This window comes from Anas platyrhynchos, chromosome Z (assembly GCF_047663525.1).
Source record: "Anas platyrhynchos isolate ZD024472 breed Pekin duck chromosome Z, IASCAAS_PekinDuck_T2T, whole genome shotgun sequence".
NCBI lineage: Eukaryota > Metazoa > Chordata > Aves > Anseriformes > Anatidae > Anas > Anas platyrhynchos.
The window spans coordinates 40842744-40857907 of record NC_092621.1 but is presented as its reverse complement, the minus strand read 5'-3'; the positions used below and the strand labels follow the sequence as shown (position 1 = coordinate 40857907).

General features: G+C 37.5%; 1 protein-coding gene across 4 annotated transcripts in view; it reads right to left on the bottom strand.

The window, feature by feature from the left end:
• Positions 1-14377, bottom strand: part of VPS13A (vacuolar protein sorting 13 homolog A) — a 125054-nt gene extending 110677 nt beyond the window's left edge. For 2 of the 4 annotated variants that reach the window (XM_072031723.1, XM_072031722.1), the window contains exons 1-10: positions 14191-14377; positions 7085-7128; positions 6532-6574; positions 5425-5520; positions 5047-5148; positions 4143-4252; positions 3787-3846; positions 2585-2644; positions 2284-2364; positions 1826-1883 (exon numbers count right to left, since the gene is read on the bottom strand). In XM_072031723.1, the coding sequence (XP_071887824.1) occupies positions 1826-1883; positions 2284-2364; positions 2585-2644; positions 3787-3846; positions 4143-4252; positions 5047-5148; positions 5425-5520; positions 6532-6574; positions 7085-7128; positions 14191-14290 (754 nt within the window). In that variant the 5' untranslated portion in view covers positions 14291-14377. The remainder of the gene's footprint in view (positions 1-1825; positions 1884-2283; positions 2365-2584; positions 2645-3786; positions 3847-4142; positions 4253-5046; positions 5149-5424; positions 5521-6531; positions 6575-7084; positions 7129-14190) is intronic. The other 2 variants (XM_038170117.2, XM_038170119.2) reach the window with 1 other exon arrangement.
• Between the last annotated feature and the right edge of the window lie 787 nt (positions 14378-15164).

The following is a 15164-nucleotide window of genomic DNA, read 5'->3' as shown; positions in this document are numbered from 1 at the left end:
AAGTTTGTATTAATTTTCCAACCTGTAATTCCTTTGTATAAGGAAATATTGATTCCATGTTTCAAGACTATACATTAATGCAGATTTGCCTAAAATGTAACACATCAAAAGAGAAAATGAAAAACAACCTTATTATTAATTATTATTATTATTAATGGTATTGATGTGTTAGGCTTTTTCGTAAGTTATGCTCACACTAGTGAGTAGCTAACATTCTACCTTTCCAAAATAAAAGCCTAGGTAATCATGGAAAAAAAATATCAGTATGGATAATAAGTAAAGTGAAGCAGGTCTCACGTGAAAAAAAAGATTCAGAACAGAAATGCTGTTCTTCAATTTGGCAATAGCAAGCATTCAATATAACCTTCAGACACCATATCAGATTAAATTCTTACATCCATTTCAGGAAAGCAATCAAACAATAATAATTAGTATATTGGTTGAATTCCTGTAAACCATATTTTTATCAAATAGAATTCATTTTACTTTAACAGAAATACTGATACATCACCTACATAACAAATATTCTAAATTCACTGTCAGTTTCATACATGTGGAAAACAGGCATCCTTCCAAGATGAAGCAATGTGTACATCTACCTAACTTCATTTTACATTAAGCTTGTTATTCTTTCTGAAGTTTATGTGGTAGCATTTCTACTCATTTTCTCCCTGTATTTAGCTTCTTACATTTCATTTTTCATCCTTCCTGCATTATACTTGTGTTTAGAGTCCAAGAAAGAAAAACAGACTTTATACATTCCTATCACTGTCTCACTCGAGAGACATTAGAACAGCTCTGCAACAGACATAATTTTTATTTACCAGAGAATACTGGCATGACATAATTCTTAAAATACCTGTGTGTCTGATGGTGCCACTAAATTTTAAGAGCTTAAATTCTGAATCCTGGAATTTTGCATTCAATCATTTTGAACTTCTATGTAAGGACTTGGACAACAGATAATGTTTACAATTATTTTCTGGTAAAGAAAGTCAAAGCTAGCAACTGAAAGAGATAGATTTGAAATTGGAACATACGTGTATTACTAAATAGTACTCTGGCAGTTGAATAGTGACAAACATAAATGTCTTCCTTCTTCAGGCAAAGGCAGTAAGAAAATCTGATAAAAATAATGCTTTTCATTAACCTTGCGTGTGGTGAACTACAAACTTGCTTTAGAGCAGACTCTTCTCAAAAGCCATTCTGCCTTGTAAACGCTTACTAAATAAGCATATGAAAAATAAAACCCATATATTCTTCTGTGCAATGATAAGTAAACAATTGCCATCATTGAGTGTAGCCAATTAGATTTTCTGACTAATGTAAGCAACACTCAAAGCACTAGAACTTGCAATAGGGTAGTGCTATGTTATATAAAAAAAGAATTGATGCATCAGAGGTTTTTTGGCTACTGTTTCCACCCCTAACAAAAATTGATACACAGCCCTTAAGGTGGGTGACCTGAAGGCTATCAATCTATTTTTCAAACCACCCTGGTTCACATAACTTCTACGAAACACAGATTATTAGTAAATTTCTTAGAATAAAGAAATTACAATGGATGTGAACAGTTAGTATTTATGATGCTACATTTGAAAGATACATGATTAAAGACTTCAACCAAAGGCTTTTTAAGGATACGTATACAGTACTGTATTCAGTGTTAGAGAGACAGTTAATCCTATGAAATAATGCGTTCCACAATATACTCCTTACTAAGATTTTTGAATAATAGACGAAGTACCAGTCTCTAAGAGGTATTAAAAATTAAAACTAAAATGTACATGTGTATTACAGCTCCAAATAAAATAATAACACTTACCAAAATCATAACCCTCTGGAATCACATTGTGGCTGGCAACTCCCTGTTTCAAGTTAACCTAAACATACAGTGGAGTTTAAGAACAGTTTAATTTCTATTTCATGATAAACTTTTAAAATACAAAAGGTTAATGGTTTAGTATGGGTTTCAGATAATCCCTCTCAAACACAGGACAATTCAAAACAGTCATCTATTTTTAAACATAATAAAATTTGTTAGAGGTCTATTATTTTATCTACTAAAATAACTGAATTGTAAAAATGACCATCTATTATATATAGTTTTGTAATTGCAAAGGACTTTTCTTTCTTCTTTTTCTTCAACATTTACTGTTTTTCCTAATAAATCATTACTAACAAAGCATTTCCCCAGGACATCAACATAAATGGAAGCAGAACTGAATGTGAAGCACAGTCAGCGCTTCAGTCTGAACTAGAATAGTAGACACCTTTACTTACCAATGATTCATCATAACCACCATGATAGAACATCTCCGATTTCACATTCCAGTAAGCAAAAAGGTTATCCAGTCGTACAAGCTGAAAAACAACAGATCGTATGTATTAATACGTCTAAAAATTGTATATGAAATTTGAATTTCACAGTCTAGATGAATAAAAACATTCAGAATGTTCCTTGCAGACTGCACATTTTTATTTTAAAGCCTAGAATTACACCATCTTATTATAAAAGGAATTGAAACTCATTGCTAGCTTGTATTGCAATAGTTGTTTCTTTAGCACACAGTTTATACTGTACCTTGTAGAACAACTTGGCAGTTTCATCATGTAAACATGGATTCCAATTCTTATCTGAGGTCTAAAATGAGAATTAATGAAAGTTATTCTGCTATCTATAATACACCAACATTTTATCATCTCTGAAACAAACAAGTAGAACAGGCAGAACTACTAGCACAATTAAAACCCACTGAAATTAATGGGGAACCATCTTCCGAATTCAGAAGATTAAACCATTATTTTCATAAGTGTAAACTTTATCAGGCTACTTCACCTCAAAAAAACGTATATATACATGCAGTGACTGGCAGGCTGCACACAAGAACCAAAAGATTCCAGTATTGCAAAATATTTTTATTTATATTTATTATATTATTTATAGGTAAGCTCTTTCAAAAGAGATAAAAAGAGACTTGAATTCTTTTGCAATTCTGGAAGTAGCTGCTTAGTTCAAGCTCAACAGCAACCTGTACAACCTACAGTACGTTTTCAAGACAAGTGTGACAAGTACTTCAATAGCAATGTATTAAGAACACCCAAGTTTTTGTTCATCATGCAAAATTGTTTTGGCGAAAAGGCTGGAAAAAAGCTTTCACTGTGTCTTAAACAGGCTACAAACTAGAATTCATAAGACACTTATTGCACTTAAGAAAGTAATACTTAAATACAATTTCTTTAGAATTACTAGTTATACAGAAAAGCTACTGATTCAGAGCAAACTAGAAGGCTGCTTCTACTAGGTATTCTTCCAAAATAAATGTATACAGTCTAAAATAACTAATGTTTGCTCCATATACTGAAGCTTGCAGATCAAAGAACAGAACTCCAGTTTGAAGCAACGTGCCACCCACATCACCCACATTTTTTTTAGTTTTTTTTTTTATCTTCCTAAGATAGAGTAGTGGCTTCCTTCTTGGGCCTCATAGCACTTTCAATAAAATATTCACAGATTTAAAGAGCACAAATCCAGCAAAGTCTGATGCTTGGCAACCATAAAGTGTAGCAGGCAGAAGAATAAAAATTTCTTCCCAAAGGTTTGTTTTATCACCAAGCTTTTTATCTTTAATGGCAACCATATCAATATTTATTCTGGATTTAATAAACCAAGTAGTTACCATTATGCATAGAGCAGGATTGTGGATATTCTTTCATTAGACAGAAAAAATCAAACTTCACCATTTGTCTACATCAGCATGCTTTTTAGATGGAAAATAAAATTACCTGCAAGCTTAGATTCTGAAGTGAAATCCCAAATGACAAGGGATTATTCCGATTTGTGATCTAATAAAGCGAAGAAAATACAGAAGTGTTATCATGTGCTCTAAATTTACATAGGAAAATAAACAGCCCACAGTACATATATATGAAAGATCTGGCAACTATATTACCTACATTCCAACAATGTTTGTAATACCTTCTTATTAGTTTTCATTTTTAGTGGAAGACTATGAAATTTCAAAACTTTACTAGGATTCTCTCACCACAAAAAGTAAAGGGGGGGGGGGGGGTGGAAGACAAGTTCCTAATTTAATGTTACAGTGCACATGCCTTATCTTAAGATAAACAAAATTACTTACATCATCCTCATAGCGAACATGAATGTTGGAAATTTTCACCTGCAGATTTTTGATGACCTGAGTGACTAGTTTTTCTACAAAAGTGTCTTGTTTCTCTTCTTTTACTTTATCTAAGTTTAAGAAAAATAATTAAATATTCCATTTGCATTAAAGTATTTTGAACTAAACTAGAGGAAAAAAATATCATAAAGTTCATTTGACAGATACATAAGTTTTCTAATACATTGTACTCTAACTTCATAAAAATATTCTCTTTCAGTAAAATCTATACCAATTACATTCTCAGACTGTAAGGTTTTAGCCTATTGTCTGACACAAGTTATTCAAAAGTACGAGATGACCACTTTGAGTATCACTGGCCAAGACATATTTTTTAGAAGTACTAAAAGTTCAATTTAAGACGACAAGACTTAACATCCATCAAAACGCAAATTACAAAATCTTTAAAAAGAGTTAATAGAATTCTACAGCTAACGGGGAAAAGTGTTTGTGTTTTTTTTTTCAAAAGAAAAGGAAAGAAAGAAGCAACATATGCTACAAGTAGAAAAATAATATTTCAGAAGCTTTATTTACATCAGATCACATCTATTTTTGAAACTTTCATTTTCAGGATGCACATGCTACAATATTAATGACACATAAGAGAATCAAAATTCTATGCAAGTCAGCATCTGATTTCCAAAGATGAACACTATTTCACACAAAATGTTCAATAGCTAAAAGTTAACTCAAATAACAGTTAGGACACTTTGCAAACTTTCTACATGTAAATACAATTCTGTAACTAATAGGTAATTTTAAATATCAGGAGGAAAACATGAATCTAGAACGCTAAATGATAAATACAACATCTTTCTGGATTTAAAAAAATAGCATCACTTTCATTATCTTTTCCTACTCTTACCTTGGTCAGCTATTTTCTGCTTTGCTTCCTCTATCCTTTGCAATTCCCTTTGCCTTGCTTCCAAGAGCTGCCTGGCTTCTTTTTCAGCATCGTATTTTATGCCTAGATACACAATGTAAAAAACGTAAGAAATACGGAAAACTTTGCACATTTTGGAAAGATGCTGTTTCAAAAACAATTTGTTACACATTTTGTTAACACTTATATAACAAGGAAAAATTAACTGACTAAATCTGAATTGGTGAAGGATACCCCAGTGCCATTACTAAGTGAATTTCATAACAGTGTCTACTAAAAATAAAGTTCAATACCAACCAATTACAGAGACTTCTGAAATCCCATCCAATCACATTCACTTTTGTCACTATATTAACTTACTGGCTGTGGGCACGATAAGCAAATAAACTCCATCAAGAACTGCCTCAACAGGTTGAGTATAAAGGCTTTGCCATGGAATCTGTAAATTAAGTTGACCTAGAAACACAAAGAAACAGCTCAGCTATACAGTTACATACATGACTAGGAGAAAGATTTTTAAAAAGATAATTGACACTAACCACAAAAGCTCTAACCAATTATTATATCAAAAAGGGAAAAAAACGTGTATCTGAGGTAGGTGTCTTTTGGGTTTTCTGTTTTACACTTCATGCAAATGAAAATTCAGCAAGTTTTCTCCATCAACAGAACTAGTAAGTCTGCAGTTCCTCTCCTCACCCCTTTAAATTATAGTCAGTCTTCCTAATAATGCATCCTTCTTCCAAAACCACTGCAGCACTCACATAACACAAAAAGCATCAGTAGCACATACATAATCAGTCAGCTTAACACTACCAAAAGCAGAATTTTAAAAACATTTTTCTTTCTTTCTTTACTGCGAAAGAGAGTCTTAAAATAGAGTGTACATGTTTGTGAGCATGGGGATCCTGACAATATAGTGTCTCGAATTCTTCGTACAAGTGCCAATTTTAGTAAACTATAATGTCGGTCACAAGAAAAATTTACTTCCCTGGCAGATTTGAAGGAAATATATTGGCTTTAGATTTAGTTCACTTTAAGAAACCATTAACTTTTACATGACTCAACTTGGAATGAGAAAACCTTCCATAAAAGCTAAAAGAAAAAGTGAAGAGGGTAGCAAAATCAGTTGTGGAATCTTGCTTAAAAATAAATAAATAAATAAATAAAAATAAATAATAAAAAAATGATGTTCAGTACTACTCAGTTGCTCATCTTTGCTATTTTGGGTTCTTTTTTCATTAATATTGATATGACTAGACAATAATCCAATGTCTTAACTATAACATACCTGCTCAAGGAATAAACTTCTTCAAAGTTTTTTCAGAAAAAAAAATAAATCAGGATGTACAAAGCATGCAAATCAAGCAAATTAAGAAAATTACTTGCTTAGGATGTCCAGAGCTACTTGCAAGGATGAGCAGTATGTTTGGTAACTCCTGCATGGGTATATTACAAAATGTAACTTACCAATATGTCCTGCTTTAACTTTAAATGGCACATCCAGCTGACTCTAAAAGAAAGTATTTTAGAATACAAACTCATTTCAGCAACTTGTGAAATGTTCACTAGTAAGAGAAGACAGAAATAACCTTAACAACAAACATACTCCTCAATCACTGAAAGAAAAAGACTTAATATAATAGAATATGCAAGTCATTACTGATTTAGGCTGTTCAGCCATGCTACGCTAAATACATTCTTAAGAGCAAGCTCCTACCTCTGTAAGCTATAGGGAACAAAAAGCTCTTCCAGTATTCTTTTTGACCTCAACACAATACTTTATGAAACTGTTGAGTTTAATTTTGGCAAAACATATTATATGATGTATATAATGTTTGTCTTCATCTTTAAATTTAATCTCAAATTTATTAGACAACCCACACCCTAGTGCAAAGCAAACAGAACAGTAAGTTTTCATTTAAAGTCTGCATATTCTAAAATAAGAACCAAAAAAAAACCTCAAAGATGTCCTAGAATATTTTTTGTAGCAGTTTTATTTTTGCTTTCACTGATGACTTACCAGTGCGTTTTCTTTTATTTCAAGGTTCTTCAGTGCTACAGCTCCTAAAAGCAAAGAAGCCAACAGGTAAAATTTCAAAAAGCAAAGTAGTAGTGGTACACACTTAACAAGCCTTAACAAGTGTGGAAGGTTCCCCCAGTCCACACCTCAAGTACTCATGGAAGACTATTAAGAATATGCTGTTCCTACCGGCTACAAAACAGTCTTTGGGATTTTCTCATGGAGCTCGCATGTCCATGGAAAAGAACCTGCGATTCCTCAAAATAAAAATGTAGGAAATAACTGTCGCATTTCATAAGGACCCCTTCAAAATTAAAAATTTGCTTCTGTTTCCTCAACCATCTGCTTCCTACACTTGTGAAGGAAATAAGCCACACTGCAGCTTTAGTTTTACATGTCTTTTTTTTTCCCCCCTGAAAGATCTTAGTTTTGCAAATCGCATTTACAGGCTTATGAAAGTTCACAGGAAGTACTTCAGTACACCCAATTTCTAGATGTAAGACAACAGTAACTTCAGTATCCTATAAACACAGAACATTCTAATTGCAAGATCTGTTTTTACAAAATACTTGACATCAGATGCTTGCCATCACAAACAAACATTTTAAGTGTCCAGGAAATTCATGCAATGGCTACCTTTGAATTAGTTGTATAGTGTTAACATATGCACATGGAACAGACACCTGATACAGATGAACAGAAGCATAAATGAGTTTCAGGAAACCAGAAGTGGATTACAAGCCTGCAAAGGAGTATGACTTAAGATTGCAAATACTATTTCATTGACTCAATAGTGTTTTCCTTTTGGAGATGCAAGCTAGAAATGGCCAAACCTACCAGGGGACACGACTTCCAACTACAAGAAGTATTCTTGCAGTTACACAGTGATGACTGCTTTGGACTGCTGTTCAAAGTAGCATCAATTTTGGGTAAGGGGACTCTAATCTTAAAAGGGCATTTATTGCAAGAGTTGGTTTTAGTTGCTGAATGTCTGTTGTAGACCTGTCTAGGTGAATTAACCTACCCACCTTGCAGTACTCACAAAATATGAAGTTTTAAATGATCTAATGTATTCATCAGAACAATCTATAGATAGCCATTTCCAGTACAATTCTATACATTTGCTATGTGCTGCTACCAGGTTATCAAAAGAAATACTCTACACAAAAGGTCGGTTTTGAGCTGGGTGCTCCACTTTTAAACTTTACAATACAAACAAATTGGTGGGAGCACTAGGAAAGGGAAAAAAGAAAAAAAAAAATGAAGCATGCCATGTGGTAGTCCGTAACTACTCTAGTAACTGTACCTGGTCTATGGGAAACCACAAGGCAGTGCCTTTTATTTACTGCTGGGGTTATTTCTATACTAAATTTATCCCCCGACAAAGATTACCCTAAACAGAACATTGTAACACTCACCAGAGAAAGTTCTATTATATGAGAGGGGAATAATAATAATAATAATAATAATAATAGTAATAATAATAATAAGCATTCACCTTCTCCAAGAAGACAACACTAGTTGTATCCATGGTAAGTAATTCAAGAGATATACAGCATAAAAAGGTTCAGACTTCTAATCAAGCTACCACAGCTTGTATTTTTACATGTCAGATGAGATGTTCATCAGAAAACTCTAAGACTACATGACATATGAAGAAATTTAACTAGGTTTAGTTTCTTTCACTTTCACTGTGGGCTAAGTAAACATTACGTTGCATTTATCAAGGGTTTCGCAAATGATGCATTTCAGCTGAAGCACAGTTCCTTAGGCTGTAATGTGGCAGCTCTAACACTTCCAAAAACAAATCATTGCAAAGTGAGCAAGGACTATTACCCCATGCACTTACAAATAATATTTTGTTGTGGACACCTATGGCTTACTTCACCTGAGCACATCATACTGACAGAGAGAAAACATGATGTTTTTTCCGTACTGTTTCAAAAGAGAAGCTTTTGACAATTCTATATAGAGTTCAGATAGGGAAGCAGGGTAAAAAAAATTACCATTTTTCCTACATTTATGATTTTAAAGTTTATAAGTTTAAGTTTATAAGTTTCAGTTGAAATCATTAGAAGATACATAAATTAGTAAAGCTGCAATCATCTCAATTTTAATACCAATTTACTGACATATCATGAACATTTACTAACATATCACAACCTACTTGCAAAAACCTTGATTGAGAGTCTAACCACTCTGAATCAAGGCACACTGAAGGCTACTGAAGTACTGTGTTTTGTGCCATTATGCAACATTTATTTTTTCTATACTCAGCAGTCAGTGCAAGGAAGAGACTGAGTAAATAATCTTGCAAGTAAACCTGAACTACTTCCAAAGGTAGGAGACCTCAGCTGGCACCCAATTTTAACACTTGTGATTACAGACACTGTAACTGACCATGTCTGTATTTTTATTTTTTTTTTGCCAAAATTTAGTCTCTATCACATGCAAATGTTTCAGTTGCAATGGTATAGATTTGTAAGTGCAACTGCATCATATAGGGACTGTTCTACTACAAAAAATTAAGCCACACTCAAAAATATAAGCACTGAAATAAGGAACTAAAGGCCTGGTGGTGGACATAAAAGAGGTACTTGATTTTATTGTTTTGGATTTTAGTTGGATGTTTCTTTGTATTGAAGACTGTAGTGCATGCAGGTAAGAAGACGTGTTTAAATTGCCCAACTAAACAATCTTTAAAACCGTATGTACAAGTAGTTGGATTTGTATAAATATCTATGGCTAAACATGCAGACTTACAGTCAAAACAATAACAAAAGACAAAACCTTTGTAATTACATATAGCACAGTCTAGGATTTACTAGGCATATAAAGGAATCAAATTCTTACCTCCACTAATCTCTGGACATTGCAAGTAATTCAATGAAATCTAACATTCATCATCATTCTTGAATACATAGGTTTATAGCTCTAATTTTAGACACTCATATTTATATTTTGAGTGTATGAGCCAATATCCACTACCAAGGACTTAGGTGTCTCACAAAGAAACACAAAGAAAATAAGATAACATTTAGTAAACTGTCCAACTAAAGAGGCCTAACTGAAATCTTGTTATGGATGTCCACAAAAAGCTACAGGCAGAGAACGAAATTAATCCTCATAAAAACCCTGCTCATTTAACCTACAGATGTACACCTTTTGTGGATGTTTTTATGGATGTACACCTGTGCTGTCCTTGTACATAAAAAGGGGGGGGGGGATGAGAACTTCTTATGATGGGAAAAATGAGGGAAAGAGATACTAAAGATGATAGACAACAGAAACTTTAAGTACTTCTGCTGGTCTCTGATCAGCATCAAACACTCCTGCTCATATTTTAACAGAATTTCTGATTTTAAGCAACAGCATCACACTACTGAGAACAAGCTGAGCTTGTGAAATCCCTTGATCACTTTCTACAAATGGCTGCCTTGCCAATCATTTCCCACTGGTATTTGTGTTGTTTATTAGTAGTATTTAATCATACCTTCTGGAGACATGCTGGAAGTCTTCAAGGGTTTGAGTGTCTGCCATAACACATTCGCTATTGACATCTATTGACAAATCACAAAAGGCAGCAGAAACTACTAGATATTCTACATCCCTCAGCCAGTTTAAATGACTTCACTGGTATGTGAGGGCAAGGACTGCATCTGCTATACTTAAACAAGGCACAGCATGTAAAAGAACTAGTCTTTTATTATACTAATAGGTGTACCCAGAAGAAGTAGGTAAGAAGGGCTTGTGTACTCATAAAACTTGTGTCAAGTATCTCTGCCTGTACCAGCCTACTGATACAGCTGCCACAATAAGAGACACCAGCTATTCAAATAGCAAGTTATGTAAGATATACTTGAGACATTAGCTAATTAGTAGGTGTGCCCAAGTCCACAGAGAATTTTAAAGTGCAGTTCAAAGGGTCTAATCAAGACACTGAATGAAGTTACTTAGACCCAGCCTAAAGAAATAATAGTCTCATGGACTTTGGTGAAACAATCGCTTGGTCTGCCCTGGTGTCTAGAAGTCTCACCTGTGCTTCACTGTTTCCCAAAGATAACCAGCAACATCTCAGACTGCTTCAATCACTTCTTTAGGTATTAACTATAACTTTACAGGTTATAAAATGTCTTAAAATTTCTAACTATTCATCTAACCTGTTCTTCTAAGGCAAGTTCTTAAACATTAATACAGCATTCTCAGTGACACTATCTTTGTAAGTGAAGACCATAACAAAATCACCGGCCTTCCCATCTGATCAATAAACTTTCCTTGATGGCTGCCAAGCACACTAAATAACATTTTATTCTGCTTCATACAAATTGAGGTCTTAAGAAAAACAATTTATTTTCCCATTATATTTGTTTCTAAGCCTTTGTCTTTCCAGTGTTGGCCTTGCATGTTCAAATTGATATTATTTTATTATTATTATTTTTTTTTATAGTTTGTCTTGCACCCTCCTTTTTGAATTACCTTTTATATTTCAGGTCACCAAGTTCCTGCAACTCTCCCAGCCAAGAGCCTGTTTGCAGGCGTCCCATCTGTAGTATTGAGACAGCTGGGATTTTTATCCTTCCATCTGACTTTTCCAGTGAGCAGAAGAAGACACTTGAAAACATGTCTAGTTACTGTGTCCATGTATGTTAGCAGAAGCATGCAACTTCATTCCACAGATTGAAATTCAATGGTTTTCATATGACATCCTGACTTCTCTCTTTATACAAAATTGAAATTAATGTTGTGTGTGTTTATTATAGTTATTAATAAAGCTGCCAAACTCACAGGAGAAGGAACTGTATATACACATATTCAGAGTCTACCAAGAGAAGATAAGTCAACATGAGCAGGCTAGCTGTAAAATACACCATGACAGAACTTCTTCACTACAGCATCCAAATAAACGCCCTCAGGTATTTAATCTATCAGAGGTGGACAAAATACACACTTTTAAAAATGTAATACATTAATGCACAGCACGCAAGCAGTGCCATAGCATCCAAAAGGCACACAGCACAGAACCATGACAAACAGCTAGCTGTAACTGAAACACTTTTAGAGCAAACAAATAAACTTGCAAATGCGTTAATTTTACACAAAATATGAAGAAAAAAGTGCTTTTTTTCTGGATGGGGAAAGGGGGAATTGGAGAGAAAGAATTTAGGTCCACAATTACAGTAATACAGAAGGCAACAAAATTATCAGTAGACTTGATCAGTAGATCAGGATCTATGTACATAAGGATCTATTATCAGCAACAGCATCCATATAACAAAAAGTCTACTACCGCTACTAACAGCTACTGCCTTTTAGTCAGAGGAATGAAGATCTCCAAGACCTTTGGAATGAAAAAAATATTACAGATGAACACACCATTAAACATAGATGAAGATGTACGTACATGAAACATCACCATGCAGTGGACCACGCAAAAATAACCTTCTACGGATGATTTCTCAACAACGTTACATAGCAGTTATGGGCATCTCAGAGCAAAGCACAGCATTATGTATCAATTTTCAAAAAACACAAGTGTACAAACTATATAGAGAAGAAATAATTTGAATCTAGTGCAAAGGCACCATAATAACAAAAATAATAATTTAGTTTAAAGAAAAATATATTCAGAAACCTCTAAACATTAAAACTACTTCAAGAGGAAATCATAGAAAAATCCCGAAATTGAGCTCTACATATACATAAAATGTAACAGCTGAATACCAAAACTTGACATATATTTAGGTTTTGGCTTTGCTTTAGATGAGAAAGCTAAGTCACATACAACCTGGTGAGAGTTGCCTCATAGAAGCCATAAGCTGCCAAGAGCAATCAGCAGTAATCTGCAGAGCTGAAAAGTAAGTTTTTACCTATTTGTAATGTATAAACGCAGCCAAATAGAACATTCTCTATTTTACATTGCATATTTTCCTTGCTTTCCCTGAATGGAAAGAAAGAACTAAGACAACCGAACAACTTAAGTTCACAACAAACCAGTTTGACACATTTTTCAAATACGACACGATCTGGAATAAATATGCTATATTTGGCCTTAACACTGCAGACTGAGAGCTACTACTTTCTCCCCAGCAGTTACATCTGCTGTTGCAGTGTTAAGACTGCATACAGTACCTGAACTTTGCAGACACCCTACAAATAAATGCCTTGAAAAGCTGACAAAATAGTGCCACAGAGATGCAATCAAATAACGGCACCGTTTCCAAAAACGGCAAGAGAGAAACAGAAACATCCAAGATGCAAAAAAACATCCAGGAGGAGCATCCAAATCTGATTCACGTATGTGAGTAGCTCAGAACAGAATTCTAGGCATGGAATACCTTGAGGATGCTTCATACCTGCAGGTGTATGAACACACACACACACACAAAAAAAAAAACAACTTCACCTCCGTTTGCTTGTGCTGATGCTGCAGACGCCTGGCACGCACATTGAAAACAGAGTCGGGGCGGTCACCGCAGACGCACCCGTTAATTGCACGCCTCTTCCTCTCCTTGTGCCTCCTCTCCCCAGGCACACAGGAAAGCGAGCCGGGGCGCTGCGGCTCCCCTGTGCCTGTGTTACCAAGGGGGCACGGCGGGGCGCCACGCCGTGCTGCCCACCGAGCAGGACAGGCGGCCACCGCCCCGCCAGCACCCGCTGTCGCGACTCTGTCGCGTCGGAAAAGGGAACGCGACGGCCACGGCGGGCTGCGCCGCGGCACCAGCCGGCTACCGCTGCCTTCCTTCCGCCTCACGGCACCGGGGGGGCACCGCGGCTGCTGCTGCTGCTGCCGCCGCCTGCGCCGAGCGCCTCAGCAACACCGAGCACACTGCCACAACCCCTGTATTTTTAGCTTCTTTTGGGGAGAATAATAATAATAATTTTAAAATAAATAAAAAAAAAACAGCGCAGGCGAGCAGCCCGGCCGCGCACGGAGGCGGCCTGCGGCAAACTTTCCGCCAGCGCCCCGGGCAGGGCCACGGACGGCGGCGCCATGGGGGGCAGCGCGTGCACCTGGCGGCCGTTAGCACCCCCCCCCGCCTCACGCCTCACGCCTCACACCGCCCCCAACCGCCGCAACCGCCCCCAACCGCCGCGCCGGCCCGCACCTCCCCAGATGCCCAGCTTCAGCTGGGAGCTGTCCAGGTTCACCACGTAGTCGCCGAGGAAGCGGTTCAGGACGTCCACGACCAGCGACTCGAACACCATCGTGCCGCCGGAACCGGCCCCGGCCCCGGCCCCAGCCCCGGCTCCGGCCCCGGCCCCGGCCCCGGCTCCGCCCCGCCCGCACCAGCCGCGCCCCGGCCCCGCCCACTCGCGCCTCGCCCCGCCCCCCCGGCAGCCGCCACGGCGCCTGCTCCCGGCGCATGCGCGGGAGCGGCCGTTTGCGGCGGGGCGGGGCGGGGCGGTTGGTGGCCGTGAGGTGATTCCTGTCAGGCGCTGGGCGGCGGGGTCGCGGCGCTTCTGCCTTTATTTTATCGTTGTTATTTTGATTTTTTTTTGTTGTTGTTCTGTTTTCTCTTATTTATTTGTTAAGAGCTCTGTTCGTTCCCAGGCTAGGCGGGTGTAGAAGCCGCCAGCCGCTGGGACGTCGCCGGGCTATTCTTAGCGGCGTGACTCAGCCCGGCTGAATTCCAGACGCGGCTCCCCAGAAGCCGGCTCCCCTGCGCTGCACAGGGCGGGGGATCTGGGCAATAACAGTTGGGAATCTGGGTCATGTTTGCCCTGAGTGAATGCCTTCCGCACCCGCCAGGCTGTTGTTTCGCCAGGCAGCCACCGAGCGTTTCTCTGATGGCAGCAAGAGGCGTGTAATTACTCCTCAGCCGGTTCCTGGAACTGCAAAAATTAGGTTTAACTCAGCTTACAATGTTACGCTGATAAGCAGAGCCCTGTGGTTTTTATAGCTTCTTGTATTAGGTTTATATGGCGAGGGCTCAATGGCAGGAGGCTGCAGGGGTGGCCTCTGTGAGCAGAGCCCAGCAGCTGCCCCATGTCAGGTCAGGGCTGGCTCCAGCTGGCTCCAAAAGGGACCCGCTGCTGGCCAGAGCCAGGCTAGGGAGCAGTGCTGGTTGAGCCTCTGGAA